Consider the following 21,256-nt stretch of genomic DNA (forward strand, 5'->3'; position numbering starts at 1 on the left):
ATAACTTCAGGTGAGTATGAACCATGATTAAGATATGGCAGAAAAATGTAATAACTTAATCAGTAACCTGAAGAGTCCTGAAACAAATAGTGAGACAGGAAAAGCAAACGCTGTAAGCAGCTGTGCTCTAAAGCCCTCACTTTAAATAAATTTGCAGAAATGATTAAGTAAATGGTAGTCAGGATTTTGATTCTGATTGGAAATTTAAAAAACTTGACTGGCTACAAACAAAACAAAGAAACTGAAAAATTAAAATGTTTAGCCTCGTATTGCTTACGATGATTACAAGAAGCAAGTGAAAGAAATTCTGGGTCTGGGATAATTTCCCTCGACAAGCGACTAAAGTTAAACAGACACTTTGTGAAAACAACTTAGAATATTTTGCAGCTTATGAAAATTAATGTTCTGCCAATAATAATGATGAAGATTATGATTGGGTTATTATGATTAAATCAGCCACTGGTGGACTGTAAAAGAATACAGAGAACTGCTTAATCAGTAGCTCTGTTTGCATTCCTGAATGGGACACACTGTTTCAAGGGTGTGATGCTGTAGTTGAGGCTGAAACAAATTCACCAGATGACAGAGAGTGTCTTGATTGTGGTCAGTAGGGCCATTTAACACGTGACACATTTCTGGTAATAATGTGAGTTTGAAAGTAGATCAGTGTTTAAATGACGATATTAAAGTTGTCGTCTGAGAAAGAACAAGAGATAAAACAAGGTCAAAAGATTGAAGTCTTAAAGTGAATCCTTTTGAAGAAAAGATCTATAATACTAATTTTTATAAGTGAATTGATGAATACAGGTTGATGTAAAATGAATGACTCCAACAAATGTGAGTTGCAGAATATATCAAAGTAACTAAAAGGATGATTGTGTTGCCATTAAAATTTTTAAAAAGGTTTTAGATGATATAGAGAGACTAATCTCACAGATGATTTACAATAACTGCAAAAGTATCACAAGCAGAGAGTGCTTGCCTCAAACTTAGTGTGAATCCTAATTGGAGATTGATAAACTCCAAGAGAAAACTTAAGTCAAATATTAAGTTATGGTAATTGAGAACTTGACAACTAAAATTGAGATTGAGAAATGTGAAATGTTATTGAGAACTAGAATAATTACCATTATGTAAGAACAAATAAGCAGAAGCAGTAGGCTACTGAATTAACAGTTGCTAAATGTAAAATGTGTTGAAAGGCATTTGATTAAACAAAAAAAGGCCTGCTAGTGTTGACCATGAAAAGAACAGAGCTGATGTTTTGCTTTCAAAAGATAAGTTTGTTATTGGCTGTAATGAAACAGCTCGCTTATCTAAAATCTGATGTGTGCTGTGCCTGAAACTGCCAGTGCGACAGAGACTCAATCTGAGTGGAAATTTGTAATGTCTAAATTCCCTGAGGTGGGCAAAAGACAAATATAAATAATATGTTTATTTGAAACCGTATGTAATTTCTGGCAAAGATGCCTTAAGCTGGGATAGAGTTAAAAGATGATAGATAAATGTTTGATGTTAGAAGTATATGAGAGAGCAGTGTACCATCCAATAGAGTCTCAGAGTCTCTCTCATTCAATGAGTCAGCTAAAAGCTGGTATCTGTGATAATGTGTAAAGCACAGTGTTTCAGTTGAAGGATCATAGACACAGAGATGTTTTAAAAATAAAACTGAATGACTTTAAAGAAGTATTTAAAATAATAATACAGATAGAGATGACATTTTGATTAGGTTATTTTAGGACCAGTAACTTCTTTGTCTGATCTTAGTCCCCACCATGAAACGGGGGAGGGGCCGACGGAAATGTACACTGAATGTACGGTTGTGATCTGAATTCACTGAGTATAATCCAAGTAGCTAGGTTGCTGCCTTTAAGATAGTTAATGGATTTAAGTGATTAAATACTGTTGTTATTGACCTGTCTCCCTATGTGAACACTATTAGGCAATTCGAATGGCTCTGGTGACTCTTGAACGTGCCTTTCCTAAGCTCTAGAAAACAGCTGAGTTCTGTTGAAGCAAACAGCCTGTGATGGGAAAGAGCGGTCACCAGTGGGCACGAGTGGCTACTCAATGACGGGTAAGACCTTCTATTGGCCAGACAGGGGGCAACCTAAGCCAGAGTGGATCACGTAAAGTCACTGGGCATCTCAAGATGGAGGTGTTTATGTGAGAAAGGTATGAGAGTGGAGCGGATGACTGTGAGGCCAGCAGCATCCTTTATCGTTAGGGCGGATGAGCTGTGAGGAGTTACAGACAGTCTGACCCCGAAACGTGAGTGTTCCTCTAATACCAATCACCAGAAACCGCATTCATTGTATGGCTTGTTTTTTTTATTGTGACAAGCGTCTGCAAATATGCCAGGGGAAAACACCCTGATGGAGATTATAGATAAACGGCTAACAGGAGTGGGCTTTCAAGAGCCAGCTGAGGCCATGAAGTGATTCCCATTAGTTGTTGTGGAGACAGTAGCAAAACTTTTTATGTACTGGTTTGCCTTATGGGCAAGGAAAATCATAGTGTTGATTTTGAACTAATAGGTCTATGACATAGTTTTAACTCCTGAAGGTCGTTAGACATGGTGGTGGCTAAAGATGAAGACAGCTTTTGTAGATTTGAGAAAAGTCTGGATAACAAGGTGAATGGTCAAAGGTTATTGTAATTAATTTAATATTACATCTTGTCTAAGTTACAGCCTTAGAAGGCTGTTGAAAAAGATTATTTATTTATAGTGAGAGAGACTGCTTGAGCAGAGGAAGGGATGGTAACTGTGTCTGTCTTTCCATTATTGGCCTGCTAGAGCAAGCTGAAGCAAAATAATGATAATGAAACAAAACAACCCAGCTGACCTTGTTAAATTCTAATGAATAATGAACAAGACATGCTTTGAAACTGGTTGGGAGACCATGTAAAATTAGGTAGAAGCTACCGGAAAATGGGAAGTTTAAAATCTTATTTAAAATTTAAATCTTTTAGCAATAATATAAAGAAAAATTAATATTGAAAATGAACAGTTAACATATGTGTGTCTAGTATGAGTGCGTATGATGGTGACAGCACTTTATGTCTTGTATGTATTAGTTTGGGGTACTATTATTTCCTGATTTTGAGGATATTGTGTCATTAACCTCTGGAATTAGTGTTTTATCATTACAGATGGGTTAAGTGAAATGACCAACTTTAAAAAAGTTGATAATTCTAAGACAATCTGATGAAAAGACAATGCAGAACATGGGACGAGCTTTAATTGGAGTGGTTTTCCAGCTCTGTCTGCTATTGGTAATTATGAATGCTTTTGTCATTTATGATATTGAACTGAATTACTCTCTGGATTAGTATTTTATATAAATTGGAATTGTAAAGAAGATTGCCGTCCATTATGGGGTAAAACTCTTGTCTAAATTCAACTGAGGGTCTAAATTTAAATAGACAACTAGGTGGGATCATAAGGATAAACGTAGGAAAAAAAAATATATATATATAGACTTGACGGCAGAGAGACAAAGTGACACATTGGCTAAGTCACTATCCAAATTATCCAGAGTGAGCTCCCTCATTTTTATTGAAAGGCCGGAGGGCGAATAAAGGAGGAGTGAATATAACTTCTAAAAAGAAAAGGTTTTATTTCTCAATCCCTTAAATGTATGTATGACATTAGATGTCTAAGAAAACTACAGTTTAATAAAGGTAAAAAGAGAAAGCAGCTATATGGCTGTGGGCTGGGATCTGAGTAACATAATATTTTGGTTTCTGTAAAACTGTAAAGATAAGTGGAACTGAGACAAATACTGTGAGAAGTAGTTATAATGAAAAATAAAGTTGAAGTTAATGATAAGAAAACAAGAGTATTGAAGAATTAATAAAATACCATGATTTCCCTAACGAGGGAACTTTAAGTGTCACTAGGCTGACAGTGGTGAGAGACTCGGATGCAGAAGGAACTGGCATGTAGGGCAAGATGGAAGAAATATAGTAGAAGAAAATGTATGTAATGAAAATACAATTTCTGATAGGGTTTATGGAAGTCAAATTGAGTTTAAATGGTATGCAAAAGGTTAGGGTTAGACATTGTATGATTGACAGGGATTCAAGTGATATAAGGATAAGGAATGAACAAAAGCTTTATTAAGCAAAATGGGGAACGATCCTATATTTTAGTGGTAAAATAATGACTGAAATGATGATGTGAATTTGTTTTATTTTATTTCTATTTTTGAAACAAACAAAAAAGGGTATAAGATGTTATACAATTAAAATGGTACATGCTATGTGACCGTAAACTGAAGGATGATTTCAGTAAAGACTTAAAGTGTTTACATCGATTATTATGGGCCTTAATTATTAATATTCTATTGTTTGTTGTTTATTTTTAGTTAGACAACCATTGTGTTTTAAACCTAAAGGGTCTATAAAAGGGGTAGTGAAAATAATGGATTAACCATCCAACTTTGTTTATAATAAAAGGATTTGGAAATCATAATTTTATAAAAAAATAAAAAAACTAGTGCATATATTCTGGTATTCATGATTATAGACAATGTCTTTATTTAGGATCTGAGTAGTGACTGTGGATCTAGCCCATGCTAGGAATACAGCAATAGTGCTTGCTTATTTAGCCTGGCTTCCAAAGAATAAATATGTACTTGTTTCGTAATCAGTTATGTGTTTTATAAAATTTTAACCTGACTGATAAACGGAGGAAGAATGACATTGATGTCCTGTTGTGAGTGGAAGGTGGGAGAGCCTCTTAATGGGGACTGGAATTTTTAGTATCCAGCATGTCCGTGACGAGGTGAAGAGACAAGTGTGACCCGTCAGGGGAGCATGCGTCACCACTCCTCCCTTCCGTAGTGACCTCACTGGTTAGACCAGACGTGGCGGTATTGGACCCCACATTGGTCTAAAACGGGGGACTGAAGGGTTGGTCAAAATCCCTTGCCTCTTCAAATACATATATAATCATATATCATTTTGAATGGTTATATACTTCCTTTATAAAAATCAATAATCAAATATATTCATTATCACATAATAATTTTTATATTCTTGTGCTTGTGAAATTATATTTTCTTAAATGCATGGATGCAAGTAACCAGTTTCTTTTAGGTGCATTCCAATCTTACTTTGAGATTGCACGTAGTACACGCAGGACACGAAGGCCACGTAACCCACATGGCCGTTTGTCTCTTTCTCTGGGATCAGTAGAAAGGTTAGAGGGTCCTAAAGGCAGCGTGGGCACATATGGTTCTTCGCTGGACATATGGTCAAGCTATATTGAGCGTTACTATCAAACTTTAATTGTTGTATTAAAATGTATTCTTTCCAGTATATTTCCTTCCTTTGGAGTAAATGCCAGTGATCTGTTTTTCTCCCAAACGAGTGAATGTTTTAGCAGTATGTTTTGGTATACTTAACTGATAATAAGGAGCTCAGACTCTCTTCAGCCTTGATGGGAGCTGTTATTTGCTAGTGTCTGTTATTTGTGTGTGTGTGTGTATGACATTCTATGTAGGTTCTGGACGGTCGGACCAGACACCCCGGCGCCCTTCTCTAACCTGCGAGGCCACCACAGACCTAAATCCAATGAGTGGACGACAACTATCTTTACTAATGGCGATAGGCACCCCTATCTCCTCACATGTGTTAAATTGTTTAGGCTCTTAATGTTTCTTAGCCAATGAGAATCATTCAACCTGTAAGCAATGACGTAGCTTAGACCTTGGAAATGGTATAACTGCTGTGATCTTTGTAACTGAAAGCGGGGCGGCCTACGAACTCCTGTGTGAGTCTTGAAGCTGACTTCTGCTGATGAAAATGCAAACTATCTTCAGTAAAACTTTTCTTTAATTTTTTATAATTCTGACTCCGGGTCTTCATTCTTCATATCTGGTTCTGGGTCTTTGACTGTATACCCCTTACAACGTGAACTAACTCGAGGCCCACCGAGAAGGAAATGAATAGTTGAATAAAGTCATTATTTTTGTTTGTTTTTTGTGCACAAAAAGTATTCTCGTCGCTTGATAAACTTAAGATTGAGCCACTGTAGTCACTTGGATTATTTTAACGATGTCTTTAATAACTTTTCTGGGCTGGCAAGTTTCCATCCCTTAGAAGCCTATGGAGGAGTGAGACAGCTCTCAGATTTAATCAAAAATATCTTAATTTGTGTTCCGAAGATGAACGAAAGTCTTACGGGGTTGGAACAACATGAGGGTGAGTAATTACTGACAGAATTTTCATTTTGGGGTGAACTAAACCTTTAACACAACAATAAGCATGGCAGCCTCATTCATGTGGTGTGCTTGTAGGTGCGTGTGTGTGTGTGTAAATTAAATTGCTGTCACCTTCATCAGGCAAAGTTTTCAATCTTATTCATGTTTGCATCCAATTCGCATTTGGTTTAAATCCAAAATATTGCCAATATAGGTGCTTTTGCATTTCACTTTCATATTTATTTTGTGTAAAACAAATAACATTGTGTCTTAAAGAGTTGTCGTCGTTTCTATAATACACAATAAACACGTATTTACACATTAAATAATAGTTCTACATTTCATTAAGGCATTCTCTGTGGTTTGAATTAATTCTAGGCCAAAACATCTTGCTTTTGGGCAACACAGATAGACCAATATGAACAAAGACCCAGGAGTCAAAAGTTTAGTTGAAAGAAAGATATTTACTTAAAGTGTTCATTCACCACAATTTCAAAGACAATCATCTGTGAGACAGGTTACAACATGGAGCAAACTTATAGCAAGACATTAGGCATATGCAAAATCAAGACAAGACGTCATATTTACATATTTCTGATATCAAAATAATAAGAATGTAATAAAAATGTCTCCCTCATTAAAAATGTAATTTAATAATGGCTGATTTTCTATATCATTATTAAAATTAAAGGGGTGGTATAATGCCCTTTTAACCAGATGTAAAATACGTACCGTAATTCCTCAAATAAAGACCAGGGCCTTTATTTACCTGAACTGCAGATGGTAGCCGGCTTTTATTTGAAGCAGGCTTTTATTAGAGGCAGGCCTTTATTTCTAATAGCTGGGTTTCAGTCACGTGATTATGATGACGCGCGAAATTCAGATGGAGGGCAGGGAGTGAAGAGCGCAATGGACGAGATGGAGGAAAGTCCGTACTGTACTACTTTACACACTATTACAAGAGAAAGATATAAACAAAAAATCAAACATGTGTTGGACGTGATCCTTACGTTATGAAGAGGAGCGATTTTTCAACTAAATTGAAAGATTTTCCTGCCATCGAGGCGGTAGATATCAGCAACTACCTCGTCTTACAGACATTCTTTGACTTTACAAAGTTCGGAAACGTTACACGTTACACAAACATAGCCACTTAAGTTGTATTAACTCCCCATTTGACGAAGTGATCACTGCACACACGGGCATTTTCCCATTCGGCTCCTCCCGACCGCAGACGTAGGTTTGCTAGCCGTTTTCCCGGAGTTTTTCGGTCAGTTTCTTGCATTTTCCCCCCTTATGAACAACAACTTTTGGTACACGATAAAAACTCCTCGTGGTTTGATCGAATTAAGTAACCACAAACGACGCAAAATATAGGGATTTTGAGTTTGTTATAGTGCTTTCTAAATACAGCAAATCACTTCCTGCCCTCCATTTGCATTTCGCGCCATGGCAACGCAGTGGCGTGACGTCATATGAAAACAAGCTATTCGCGATCCGCGCCCGCCCGCCAGCCAAGTTTCCATGGTGACGCGTCATGCTTGGCACGTGTTCACCACAGCCAAAATAGCGCTGTATGACAGATGTAGCGCTTTTATTTCTAAATATTAACAAACTTGCTTACCATGTCATCAACTATCTTCTATTCTGACTCTCAAATCCGTGTAAGTGAGTTTGTTTTGTCGTTTAAAACCCTTTATAAATTATCTTGATCTGTAACGTGAGATGGGCACCGCAGTTCAGAGATTCCTGTCTGTTGGATTTGTTACGTTACAGCGCATGAATTTTTCAGTTTCTCCCGAAATACATGAAAGTAAGTGGCCGGTGAACTGGGAGAAGAATAGAGTAAACTTTATAGTTACTTACGCTATGTATCTGATATGAATAAAACACGTCGCCAAATATATTTCAATGGATTGTTATTGCTGCTTCCATAGACACCATTGTGTATTTTACAAACTATAAATGTATTGTTTTGCTATAAATCATATCTATTTAAATGTCTGAAACCTAAAATAAACATGTGGTTAAAAACACTGAATAGTTGTGATATGACAACCGCTGAGCGAGTCCGTTTTTGAGTGTACACTAATTTTTCCCCGGCCTTAATTTGAGACCGGCCTTTATTTGTCCGCGTTGACCACGCCCCCGGCCACTATCAGAGGCCCGGCGTTTATTTGAATACCGGTCTTTATTTGAGGAATTACGGTATTTGATGTCCCCAGAGTGTGTATGTTAAGTTTAAGCTCAAAATACCCCACAGATATTTTTATATAGCATGTTAAAATTGTCACTTTTTGAGGATGAACAAAAATGCACCGTTTTTGTGTCTGTCCCTTTAAATGCAAATGAGCTGCTGTTCAACAGCTTGTGTCCTTTTACCTCACACAGACATGCACTGAAAATTTCAAAAACTTTTAACCTTTTATGTTCAAACCGGAGCCAGACAAAGATGGAGAGACTCAAGAAGAAGTGACAACATGTAGAATGCAACTGGACATTTCTGAATGGTTAGTTGATGAATTTTTGAAGGTTATGTGTAGTTATCTTCTAGTCATTGATTAGCATTTTCTGTCATGATAATCTATAAATCACGTTCCAGGGGGCAGGGTTTATGCAAATTTTAGGGTTTGTGATGTCACTAACCCGGGAGGAATGTCACGTAGTCCTATACCAGCCGTTTGTTGTAAAAGAAAATATCTCCCTTTGCTTTGAACTTTGAGCATTGTAACTTTGCAGATGTTGCTTATGCTCAAACAGCAACATTACACACTCACTAAAGTTAGAAAAGTCAATCACCCCTTTAATAGAAGCGTAAGATAAGACCCCCACATTGCCCCTTTAGTTTTGGAATGTCTGATCATCAGCCTTTTATCATGGCATCAGTAATGGTGGCATCTTCCTCCAGGTCCACAGTAATTTTCTTGCCAACCAGTTTGAAGATGTTCTCTGGTCTCATGCCGTGCGGTTCGGCCACTTTTACTGTCAGCATGTCGAGAGTTAATGTCTCACCCTTCTTCAATCGTTTCCGGGCCACCACTGACTTACCCAACTGCAAGAAAGAACATAACCACTGATTGAATGACGTTTGATCATTTTTTGGTTTTATAATCTGTCAGAATGAGCGTTTTATCTGACCTTGCTGTGACAGGAGGCTTCACAGGGCAGCATCTGTTTGACCGGAGAACCCATCGCCATCTCAACCGTCCTGATGGCTTTCACCAGCTCCGCCAGCTCCGCCGGCTCCAGTGATGCTGCGTGGTCACTGCCTTTCCAGCTCTTATCCAGGGACACATGACGCTCCAGGACCTTTGCCCCGAGTGCCACAGCGGCCACAGACACATGGATGCCCGCCTCGTGTCCGGAGTAGCCGATGGGAATGTCCGGAAACTCCTTCTGGAACTCCTGTGTAGGAAAAGGGTAACAGACGGACTTCACACTACTCACTAAAAATCTTAATGTAGAAAGAGTGTAAACTCCAGAACAGTGTTTTTTGGGGGGTTTTTTCATTTGATGAAAATATCCTCTAAATTTAGTCAATGTATCATATAAATTCATTTCAGTCAATAATTCTCTGACTGAAATGGCATCTAACTTTATTATATCACAATAACAATTTAGATGAGAAATGCAAAATTAACCAAATGTTCAAACACTTTATATATGATTCTATCATATAAAAATTGAACAAAAATGTCCTGACATAATATTACAATAAAAAAAAAATATTTTTGCTAAATTAAAATATAACAATGAATGAACCAGTATTGTTTAATATCAGTGATATACTATTCTGGTTTTTGTTAAGATTTTTAAATTAGTTCTCTTTCATAGGTTCACTCGACGCTGCGGAAAGCCCAGTGGGATATTCTCTGAATGTGCCGATTGTCTGAAGCCTTATAGAATCACGCCAATTCATTGGCTGATGGCGTCCGCGCGATATGGCTCCGCCCCGACGCTCTTACGTCGCATCATTACATATTCGCGCGCGCGCCATCTGCTCCTCAGATTTCTCTACCTTCAGAACGAAGCGGTCACGTTGCCCTTCGCTCGTGATTTTTCTGAGCTACATCTAAGGATTATTCTCGGCGCTTCTGCGACTGTTCAAGCGGAACTCTGTTTCTCCTTACGGTGAAGTTGCCATGGATTACAGACGCTGTACTCCGCCATGTGCTTGTTACATTGCTAACGACGACCCACACAGTAAGTGCGTTAAGTGTTTGGGTTTTTCACATGCACGTGAGGCAGTTATAGGATCGTCTAAATGCAAATTCTGTGAAAATGTGTTGCTCAAAACCCTCAAATCGCGGCTCGCGGCCTTTGAGAGGGAATCATTCGTCTCCCCCTGTCGCGCTCCCGAGGCCTCTCGAGGATCCGCGACATGGGGTTCGGATGTAGAGCTTGAGGATGTGGAGTTCGAGCAGACGAGCCCCGCTCTTTCTCTCCCTCCCTCCCCTCGGCACGCGCGAGGCATGCCAGTCGAATTTTCACACGATTATTTGCGCCCCAGCCCGGGAGCACGCGACGCGGTTTCTTTCGGGCTGGAGGATATACTGTTTACCGAGGCTTCCGACTCCGAGGATTTCGGGCCTACTCTCGCCGACGAGGTTATCCCGCCGAGCGGCCAGGAAGCGTGGCCTACTGCGGCCTACGCTGAGCTCGTTGACGTGCTTTCGCGCGCTACGGAGAAGCTCACTATTGATTGGCCCGACGAGCCACGTGAGTCTCAGTCGTCGAAACTTGACGAAAGGCTTCTCAGTGGCCCTAATTCTAGGCCTAAACGGAGGAAGCTGCCATTTTTCAGTGATCTGCATCATGAGATCTCCAGATCCTGGAAGCAGCCTTTCTCTTTGCGCCTCACTAATGCGGCTGCTGCTGATTTTACCAACCTGGTAGGCTCTGTGGAACAGGGCTATTCCGGCGATTGAGGAAACTTTAGCCGACCATCTTGCTCCGTTGTCTGCGCCGTCCTGGAAGTCGCGCCCCCTCCTCCCTTCTAAAGCATGTAGGACTACTTCCTCTCTCATTGGGAAATCCTACATGGCGGCTGGGCAGGCAGGCATGACCCTGCACACTATGGCCATTCTTCAGGCCTACCAGGCGGACGTCCTGAAGGAAATGGACGAGGGCGACGGCGTGACTCCTGAAGCGGTCAAGGAGCTTCGTAAGGCTACGGATTTAGCCTTAAGAGCCACCAAGCATACCGCACGCGCTATAGGTCGCTCTATGGCTGGTTCTGTTGCGGTGGAGCGCCACTTGTGGCTTAATCTCACGGAGATCCGTGACAAAGAGAAGGTTTTCCTCTTGGACGCCCCCATTTCTCAAACGGGGTTGTTTGGTGAGGCGGTCAACACAGTGGTTGAGAAATTCCGCTCCTCCAAATCCCAATCGGCTGCGTTCAGACAGTTCATGCCCAGGAGGGCTAGGGAACCTTCTGCTCCCCCCCCCCCCCCCCCCCCCTGCTCCCCCGAAGAACGTCCCTCTCATAGACCGGAGTTCTCTTCCAGAAGAAGCGAACCGGGGCATCCCCCACCTCGCCCGTTTCCCCGTCAACGGCCTCACAAGCGCCTCCAGTTGACACTCCCAACTGACGTTCAGGAGACCATTGCGAGTGCTAGAGCCCCTTCTACAAGGAGATTATATTCTTCCAAATGGAGGGTGTTTGAGACTTGGTGCTTAGCACATGATAGGAGCCCAGTTAACTGCCCTGCTGGTTCAGTACTGGAATTCCTGCAGGAGAAGTTTGCTGCTGGAGCAGCCGCTACCACTCTCAGAGTTTATGTCGCGGCTATTGCAGCGCATAGGGAATCGGATGAGATTCCCCTGGGCAAATTAAGGTTAGTTTCTGCCTTCATGCATGGGGTGAAGCGCCTGAAACCGGCTCGCTCCCCTAGAGTTCCCTCATGGGATCTTTCTGTTGTCCTAGAGGGTTTGACGAAAGCCCCCTTTGAGCCCTTGGAGTCAGCTCCGGAGAGGATTCTGACTCTCAAGGTTTCTCTTTTGTTAGCTTTGTCCTCATTAAAGCGGGTGGGAGACTTACAAGCTCTTTCTGTTAGCGAGTCTTGCTTGGACTTTGCCCCTGGCCTGGTCAAAGTTTCCTTGAGGCCGAGACCAGGGTATGTCCCCAAGGTTCTTTCCTCAACTTTTCTGCTCACAGGTAGTTAACCTTAACGCTTTCCACCCTCCTCCATTTTCGTCTGAGGAAGATAGGAAGCTTAACTTGCTCTGCCCAGTTCGTTCTCTTAAGATATATGTAGACCGCTCAGGCGGTTGGAGGAAATCTAACCAGCTTCTGGTTTGCTTCGGTGCTAGCCGCCGTGGGCTTGCTGCATCAAAGCAGAGGATTTCTCACTGGGTCACAGAGGCTATCTCGTTGGCTTACGGGGTGCGTGGCTTGCCTTCACCTCTTAGCATTAAAGCACATTCCACCAGAAGTGTAGCATCTTCTCAAGCTCTTTTCAGAGGAGCACTTTTGGAGGATATTTGTGTTGCGGCAGGCTGGTCCTCTCCGCACACTTTTGTAAGGTTCTATAGCTTGGATCTTGACATGACCCCGGGTTCCCAGGTTCTTTCTGTTTGAACTCATTTCGGTCGTTGTCTCTTTTATCTACCAGTTATAAAAGCGCTCTAGCTTGGCGAGTTTGGTAGTCCGTTCCCACTGCGCTTTCCGCAGCGTTGAGTGAACCTATGAAAGAGAACGTCTCTGGTTACTTGCGTAACCTATGTTCTCTGAATAGGGAACGAGACGCTGCGTTAGCGGCCAAGCTCCTCGCGCTGCTGACAGTTTCTTTTCGGCAGAGAAATCTGAGGAGTAGATGGCGCGCGCGCGAATATGTAATGATGCAACGTAAGAGCGTCGGGGCGGAGCCATATCGCGCGGACGCCATCAGCCAATGAATTGGCGTGATTCTATAAGGCTTCAGACAATCGGCACATTCAGAGAATATCCCACTGCGCTTTCCGCAGCGTCTCGTTCCCTATTCAGAGAACATAGGTTACGCAAGTAACCAGAGACGTTTTAAAAAAAATATATTTTCTGTTTTCATTTCAATTTAAGTTAGTGTTAGTAGTTTTGCTGTTTTTGTCATTTTTACTATTACAAGTTTTTTTTTCTAAATATGTAGTTTTAGTATTTGTTTAGTTTTAGTTATTTTATACTTCAGTTACAAACTAAACTAAAAATTGCCTTAGCAAATAGCTGAAATGGTTTAAGTTTTCATTTCAGTTAGTTTATTTTATTTCAAGTAATGAAAATGTCTTTTTCATTAAAGTCTTAAATGTTTTTTATGGTTTTAGTTTAATTAACGATAATAACCCTGCAATGAACACTTAATTTGTGCAAAATGTAACCAAATATTCAATCATTTTTAATATTAATATAGGATTTAGAAATTTGCCAGATACAACAAACTGTGAAAATTGTCCTTGGTGTGAAAACCTCATGCTTAAATAATATAACAATGAACAATAAATTTTTAGCTAAATGAAAATAAATATTCAACCACTTTTTATGTGAATTCAGATAATCAAAATTGTTGAACATCGTTGTGACAACTGGATGTCTTTAAATAATAAAACAAACAATTTAGTCAACTCAATGTTAAAAATTAAATAATTGAATGAATCGTCATCATGCACATACAGTATGTCTTGTCTTCAATCCATGGTAAAATCAAAAAACCCTTGGTTAATGAATATTTTCTTCAGTAATTTATGAAGATGAGAATAAGTGATTTGTGTCTTACAGGGATCAGGCTGAGGTTGACGTGCTCTAATGGCAGCGGATAAGCGCTTGTACACTGCAGGAACGTGAAATTGGGATTGTGCTTCTTTACGGTTTGGTAAACACAGCGCATGGTCTCCATAGACTGCATCCCACTAGAAATCACCATGGGACGACCTACACAAATACACCAAAACATCAGCTTCAAGACATGGCTGCTTCTGGGAGAAAATCAGGTCAAAGTTTTAGTCATTATCACATTACACACATGACAAATTATATGTAGACTCAAAGCCAGCAACATGAAACTCCAGAAAATCCACACCAGGATTTCTAGGTTTCATTGGCTCTGCTCTCTGGCCAATCAGCACTGTCAATACATAATTTCTCAGGCACTCCAGAATAACTGACTTCAAGCGCACAAAAGAAGCTTCTCAGATTCAGTTATAGGTTGGGCTTGTACTTTTCTCATGTGTACTCACTGTCTGAAATTTTGTAAATAGAGGAACATTGTGACCTTGGCAGTGAATCTGACAAACCTCCGTCAAAGCAGAACGAGTTTTCAGCAACAGCACTTTTGAGATTATGTAACAACAGCTTCTGGACTTTTCATTTGAAATGGGTGTCAACGTCAGTGAGTTTTACCTTTTTTGGCGGTTTTCTCCAGGTAAGGGATATTGTTGGTGTCAGCTGAGGCAACTTTAAAAAATGGCACATTGATTTCATGAAGAAATTCTACAGCCATCTGATTGGGGTAGGGAGAGGAAAAGTTATGAAATGCATTTCAGTATACTGGGTTTAATATGTGTATATTCTCTTGATATATATAATAAACATTGAGACCCTCTTTCATGTGTTCACCTCATCCATCCCTGATGCAGTAAAGAAGATGCCAACTTCATTGGCGAACTGTTGCAGCTCTCTGTACTGCTGGTGACTGAACTCCAGATGGTGTTTATGGGCCCCGTAGGTCGGGCCCCAGGCGTGAGGGGACGTATAGGCACGCTCCAGAGCGAGCTTGGTGAATCTGTGTTCGATCTCGCTCTTTTGAAACTTGGCACAATCAGCTCCACAGTCCTGTGTGAAGTTAAAGTAGGAAGTAGAAGTGGATTTGTTGACAACAAAAATGAGTTTCACCATATAAGAAATCTAAAAGTTAATTTAATGTGATACAATGTGTGAGTTATAGCTCAGGAGCTCCATTACAGAAACGTACACTCTTAATTATTGACCTGAATTTGAAAAAAAAAAAAATCCGGTGTGAAATTACCAAGGATACTAAACTATCCAAAGTTTGGGCCGGTTCACAAAGAACACATTTTGCAGTAAAAAAAAACCGCTGCACTTCACATCTGATAAAGCAGTACTTTATACTTTACCTTGGCCATTCGGATCATTTGTTTGGCGATTTCTAAGTCTCCCTGATGGTTCTGTCCAATCTCAGCGATGATAAAACAGGGGTTGGAGCCCCCGATTTTTCTTCCAGGACAAAGTTCAAACTCCGTAGACATTTTATAAACGAATTGTTTAACAGATTTATGATTAAGAGGCTGGAGATGTGATCACTAGCGTTCTGGCATCAAGCAAAGGGGCCGGAAAGAAGGTCACGCTGCCATTTAAAGACGTTCATGTGCTCCACCCTAACCATTGCCAGCCCCCAATAACAAAACGCATATCTCAAAGAATACTTCTGTTTTGGAGGTTGATGACCTGTGTTTGCAGGTTCTCAGGGCATGCTCCTTCATGAGATTTGTTTGTGTGTTTTTTTATTTTTACAAAATAACATGTATCTGTACAAAATGTACATGTATCTAGCTTATGCTAAAGCATTACACATTTTACGCATCGTCATTTGTTTTCATACATAGATTGGCCGTATCAGACATTAGAGACTGGGCTATGTCTTACCGTTTTATCAAGAACAAAGCCAACTGAGGATCTCGTTTGAGACCAAGAGCAGACCGGAGATCTTTCCATTTGTTGAAAGCCTTCCCGAGGTTGACTCTCGTCTTACTCCGACGCCTGTCTGACTCCAATTTGGACCTTTTGGTGGCACTAGACAAACATTTTCTTTTCTTTACTTTACGTGGAGTTTGCTTGGGGTTTGGAATGGACTACAAGCCGGTCTCTTTGAATCCATCTTACCTTTGACGTACGAGTTGTCTTCGCTGATGCGGAGTATGGAATCGCCGGCGAATACACAAACCTGCAAGACATAGCCTGGTGAGCGTGAACGCGCATGACGTCACGCCCAGTCTCAAATTCGAGCCCGAATCCCTCTTATATATTTTACTGTACAGGATTATAGAGGCAATCTCAGTGCGCAGAGAAGGGCTCATTCAGCCCATCAGGCAGTTCTTTAATCATGTATAGGATAGAAAAACAGGTATTTTTAACATGAAAAGTTGCGCAATGCACCTTTAAATATTTGACTGGAACTAACATTTGCAATCGGTTCCCCCACCCTCACCCTCAGGCTGGTTTGTTTCTGTCAATATATATATATATATATATATATATACACTCACCTAAAGGATTATTAGGAACACCATACTAATACTGTGTTTGACCCCCTTTCGCCTTCAGAACTGCCTTATTTCTACGTGGCATTGATTCAACAAGGTGCTGAAAGCATTCTTTAGAAATGTTGGCCCAAATTGATAGGATAGCATCTTGATTTGTGGGATGCACATCCAGGGCACGAAGCTCCTGTTCCACCACATCCCAAAGATGCTCTATTGGGTTGAGATCTGGTGACTGTGGGCGCCATTTTAGTACAGTGAACTCATTGTCATGTTCAATAAACCAATTTGGAATGATTTGAGCTTTGTGACATGGTGCATTATCCTGCTGGAAGTAGCCATCAGAGGATGGGTACATGGTGGCCATAAAGGGATGGACATGGTCAGAAACAATGCTCAGGTAGGCCGTGGCATTTAAACGATGCCCAATTGGCACTAAGGGGCCTAAAGTGTGCCAAGAAAACATCCCCCACACCATTACACCACCACCACCAGCCTGCACAGTGGTAACAAGGCATGATGGATCCATGTTCTCATTCTGTTTACGCCAAATTCCGACTCTACCATCTGGATGTCTCAACATAAATCGAGACTCATCAGACCAGGCAACATTTTTCCAGTCTTCAACTGTCCAATTTTGGGGAGCTCTTGCAAATTGTAGCCTCTTTTTCCTATTTGTAGTGGAGATGAGTGGTACCCGGTGGGGTCTTCTGCTGTTGTAGCCCATCCGCCTCAAGGTTGTGCGTGTTGTGGCTTCACAAATGCTTTGCTGCATACCTTGGTTGTAAAGAGTGGTTATTTCAGTCAAAGTTGCTCTTCTATCAGCTTGAATCAGTCGGCCCATTCTCCTCTGACCTCTAGCATCAACAAGGCATTTTCGCCCACAGGACTGCCACATACTGGATGTTTTTCCCTTTTCACACCATTCTTTGTAAACCCTAGAAATGGTTGTGCGTGAAAATCCCAGTAACTGAGCAGATTGTGAAATACTCAGACCGGCCCGTCTGGCACCAACAACCATGCCACGCTCAACATTGCTTAAATTACCTTTCTTTCCCATTCTGACATTCAGTTTGGAGTTCAGGAGATTGCCTTGACCAGGACCACACCCCTAAATGCATTGAAGCAACTGCCATGTGATTGGTTGATTAGATAATTGCATTAATGAGAAATTGAACAGGTGTTCCTAACAATCCTTTAGGTGAGTGTGTGTATATATATATATATTTTTTTTTTGTGAGTACATTGTTAGTTTTTTTAATCACCCTTGCTTGAAGGAAAAGTTGCATAGTTACAATTATATCAGTATGGCTCCATTGTTTTTGTTTTTTTGTTGAAAAGGTAATTGTCTGCCTGTCTGTCAATTAGGGGCCGGAAATGTAAAAAACATATTTCAAAATGTATATTTTCACATTTTTATCATAGGAATTGTATTCTTTTTTTTTTTACTTGGAAGAGTTAACAGTGTTAAAGGAACTATGGACTTCGAGTTGTGAATACAAGATAAGTAGATATAGATAGAGTTACCAGTGCTTTCACTAAACCTTGTACATTCTGTGAGAAAGGCCATACCTTGGAGCAATGTTATCAGTTTGGTGCGAAGCCATATAAAGACAAATGAGACTTTCTAAGAATGAATTTTGCTTTGGATGCTTAGTGAAAGGACACTTAAGCAAAGTTTGTAACAGAAGAAGTACATGTCAGCTGTGGTCAAAGAAACATCCTAGCATGTTACACTTAACCACTCAAGACAAGATTCCTGAGAAGGAAATGGTGAAAGTTACCTACCACAATAAGTCATGAGACAAGTGCCTGCACCGGAGCCGACAACTGTGTTCTTGTCATGCCTATCAAGATAAAGTCCAAAAAGAGTGACAAGTGCATATAAGTGTATGCCTTTATGGACCAAGGCAGCTCTGCCAATGCACTAGCAAAACGGTTGAATGTCCAGGGTAAGCACCGTGACCTCAAGGAAAATGGAAAGTTATGTGCTCACTTACTTGGAAGTGAGTGGATTGGAAGAGAACAACTTAATTGAACTTTCCAAAGTGTTTACACAGAAGATCATACCAGTGTCAATGGAAATCGTTCCACAACACGACGTTGACAAATGTCATGTGTAAAGTCAAATTAGCTTTTCCACTCTTGCAAACAGTAAGAAAAAGTTTTGTAAGAAAAGGTTTAAGAATCAACAAATGCTTGATAAAATGTTTGATTAAGGGTTAAAACCAACACACATATACTCTACTTTGCAAATGTTTGCCTTTGTAGCTTTTCGTCTCCTCTGTTTACTTCTCCTCCAAGAATAATAGGCTGACTGAGTCCGAAAGGCCCTTTTGGTCTTTTCAGCTGAAAAAAAAGAAAAGAAAATATCATTATGTATAATATATCGGATTATTTAAAGGAAAAGGTACAGATTTACCTTACAATTTTGGGATTTTAAATTATTAGGCATTAAAGGGGTCATATAATGGTACATGCACTTTTTCAAGTTGATTGTACTGAAATGTATGTTGGCAGTGCCTGTACACAAACATCATATAATGATTGTTTTTGTTTTAATCTCCTTATATGTTTTCCCGTCTCAAATCGAGCCGTTCGACCGTGTGACGTCACACGGTCGGATGCCCCTCCCACGATTGTTGATTGACAGCAGCGTTTCAACACAGACCCACACTGAGTGAGCTGTCATCATAGTCCGTCATTGTTGATCCGCTGGAGCAGAATGGCGTCTAAGCGATTGTGGTGTTCTGTTCTTGGGTGTAATAACGAACACAGCAGTCATTTTAATGTTCCTAAATCCGAACCGCTGAAGACACAGTGGCTGAGTTTTGTTTTCGAAGGGAATATTCCCCACAATCAACATTAATGCTTTCATGTTTGCGCGATCATTTCTCAGCAGACTGCTTTATAAACGAGGGTCAGTATAAAGCTGGTTTTGCTAAGAAGCTGCTCCTGAAAAAGGAATCGGTACCAACTATTCGTGTCCTGCTGCACCTCTAGAAGAAGTGAGTGTAAAATTGAATTAACCTTTATATAACCTTTGCAAATCGCTTGCGGCTAAGGTTTACACTCAGGGTACATTGCAACCCAGTCTCATATAAAAATGTACCCTGACTACATTGGTCCAAAGTGCAAAACGTAGAGGGGTTACTTGCCTGGGAAAACCCAGACCACTTCCGGCAAATTTAGATTTGCTCTGCAAGTAGGCCTGGCAAAGAGCTCATTGAAGTCCATTTCCAATCCGTCGAAATCGCGGCACCAATCGGAAACGTTGGGGCGGGCTTTACACGATGACGACAGCGCAGCGACGGTGAAGCAGATTTTTTACATTTACAAAGATGGATGCCGCTGTGGAACTATGTGTGACGGTTATAGTTGAACATCGTCATTAGAACTCTATAACCGCCAAAACCATGTTATTAAAATATTTTTTTCACAAAAGTTTATCATAGAGAATGTTTAAATACTAATATCAGCTTACGAGAGAAACGGAGGTGGAGTTAGTGGTGCGATCGGAGGCTGGGTGCTGGAGATGATTCGGGAGAGGTCTGTGCTGTGCCCCTTTACCGATCAGAGCGCGCGGAGTAAAGCCTTGTTTATACTCGACGCGTCCGCACGAGCGCGAAGGTGCGCGGGGCAAAAATCACGCGTTCAGTGCGCAAGACCGGCAAGACCCCATTTCGCTTGCATTGGGTATTTTGTAACAGCGAGCGCGGCGCCGTATCCGAGGATGAACGACTTCAAGCCGAATCTGCCCGAGCCGTTCGTCTCACAGCACCGGCACCCAGTTTGCGCTTCTAAATTGCAAAGTTTTTTTTGTTAAGGTTTTGTTTACTGTGTGTGATTTATTTAATGGAAAGCACATTCACTTCCAGTTGTCTTGCTGTTAATTTTAAATAAAAGTAGAGCAAGTAGCTAATCAGTGTCTGCTCGTTTATTCAAACTAAGTTGTTCCATAACAGATGAACGTCGCGCTGCATACGTCATCTTCATCGCTCTGATTGGTTTTAAGTCTATCCAATTGCTCCAAGAGGCATTTGAGTTACGTCCGTTGGTGACGCCCCTTTGGAAATGATTGGTCTATGAAGCTTTGCCAGACCCTAACTCAGTTACAACTGAGAATGGTCTGGTTTTAACCAGGCTAAGGGGTTACAATAATGGCCCTTGAATTGTATGACTGTTAATTTTTTTTTTTTGCCTATTCTTTTGCGTCCAAGTCACGTGACTTTCAAGATTCCGGCTGTGAGAACAAAAAACATGGCGGACATTTCTCTCATTTTTAGTGAAAAAAATCAATATTTTGAGTTAGTTTCTGCATAAAAATAAGTTTTGATTACATTTCTAGCAAGAAATATATATTTTATTTTCATAATATTCACTCAGTGATTGTACATAAGCGCTCGCTTGCTCGTTGTAGCGAAGATTTTTCAGATCTCGCCAGAATTATGTGAAACTGATTCGTTTTGGTTGCTATGGACCAGGGCTGCAACAACGAATCGATAAAATTCGATTATTAAAAGAGTTGGCAACGAATTTCATTATCGATTCGTTGTGTCCTGCAATTATTAGGTTATGCCAGTCAATAATTCGCAGAGATGTTTGCGTATAAAAAAAAAAAAGTTGAGTTGAGTGGAGAGCGGAGCAGATCTATGAGGCGCCGGACTGGACAAAAGCGAAGCGAACTCCGCGAGCGCGCGAGAGAGGCCGATGCTGCGTCCCAATTCGCATACTATCCGTCCTAAATAGTATTCGAAAATAGAATTAGTACGTCCCAAATCATAGTATGTTGAAATGAGTGT

General features: G+C 40.7%; 1 protein-coding gene across 1 annotated transcript; it reads right to left on the bottom strand.

Annotated features, from left to right (window-relative positions):
* Positions 1–9,006: 9,006 nt before the first annotated feature.
* On the bottom strand, positions 9,007–15,554 carry LOC130106509 (sialic acid synthase-like). The gene is made up of 6 exons (XM_056272658.1): positions 15,312–15,554; positions 14,794–15,009; positions 14,578–14,677; positions 13,955–14,109; positions 9,348–9,614; positions 9,007–9,261 (listed from the first exon to the last, which is right to left on the bottom strand). The coding sequence occupies exons 1-6, from the start codon at positions 15,441–15,443 to the stop codon at positions 9,073–9,075; spliced, it is 1,059 nt and encodes a 352-aa protein (XP_056128633.1). The 5' UTR covers positions 15,444–15,554; the 3' UTR covers positions 9,007–9,072.
* Positions 15,555–21,256: the final 5,702 nt, after the last annotated feature.

This window comes from Rhinichthys klamathensis, unplaced genomic scaffold (assembly GCF_029890125.1).
Source record: "Rhinichthys klamathensis goyatoka isolate OS25496 unplaced genomic scaffold, OSU_Roscu_1.1 h1tg000341l_1, whole genome shotgun sequence".
NCBI lineage: Eukaryota > Metazoa > Chordata > Actinopteri > Cypriniformes > Leuciscidae > Rhinichthys > Rhinichthys klamathensis.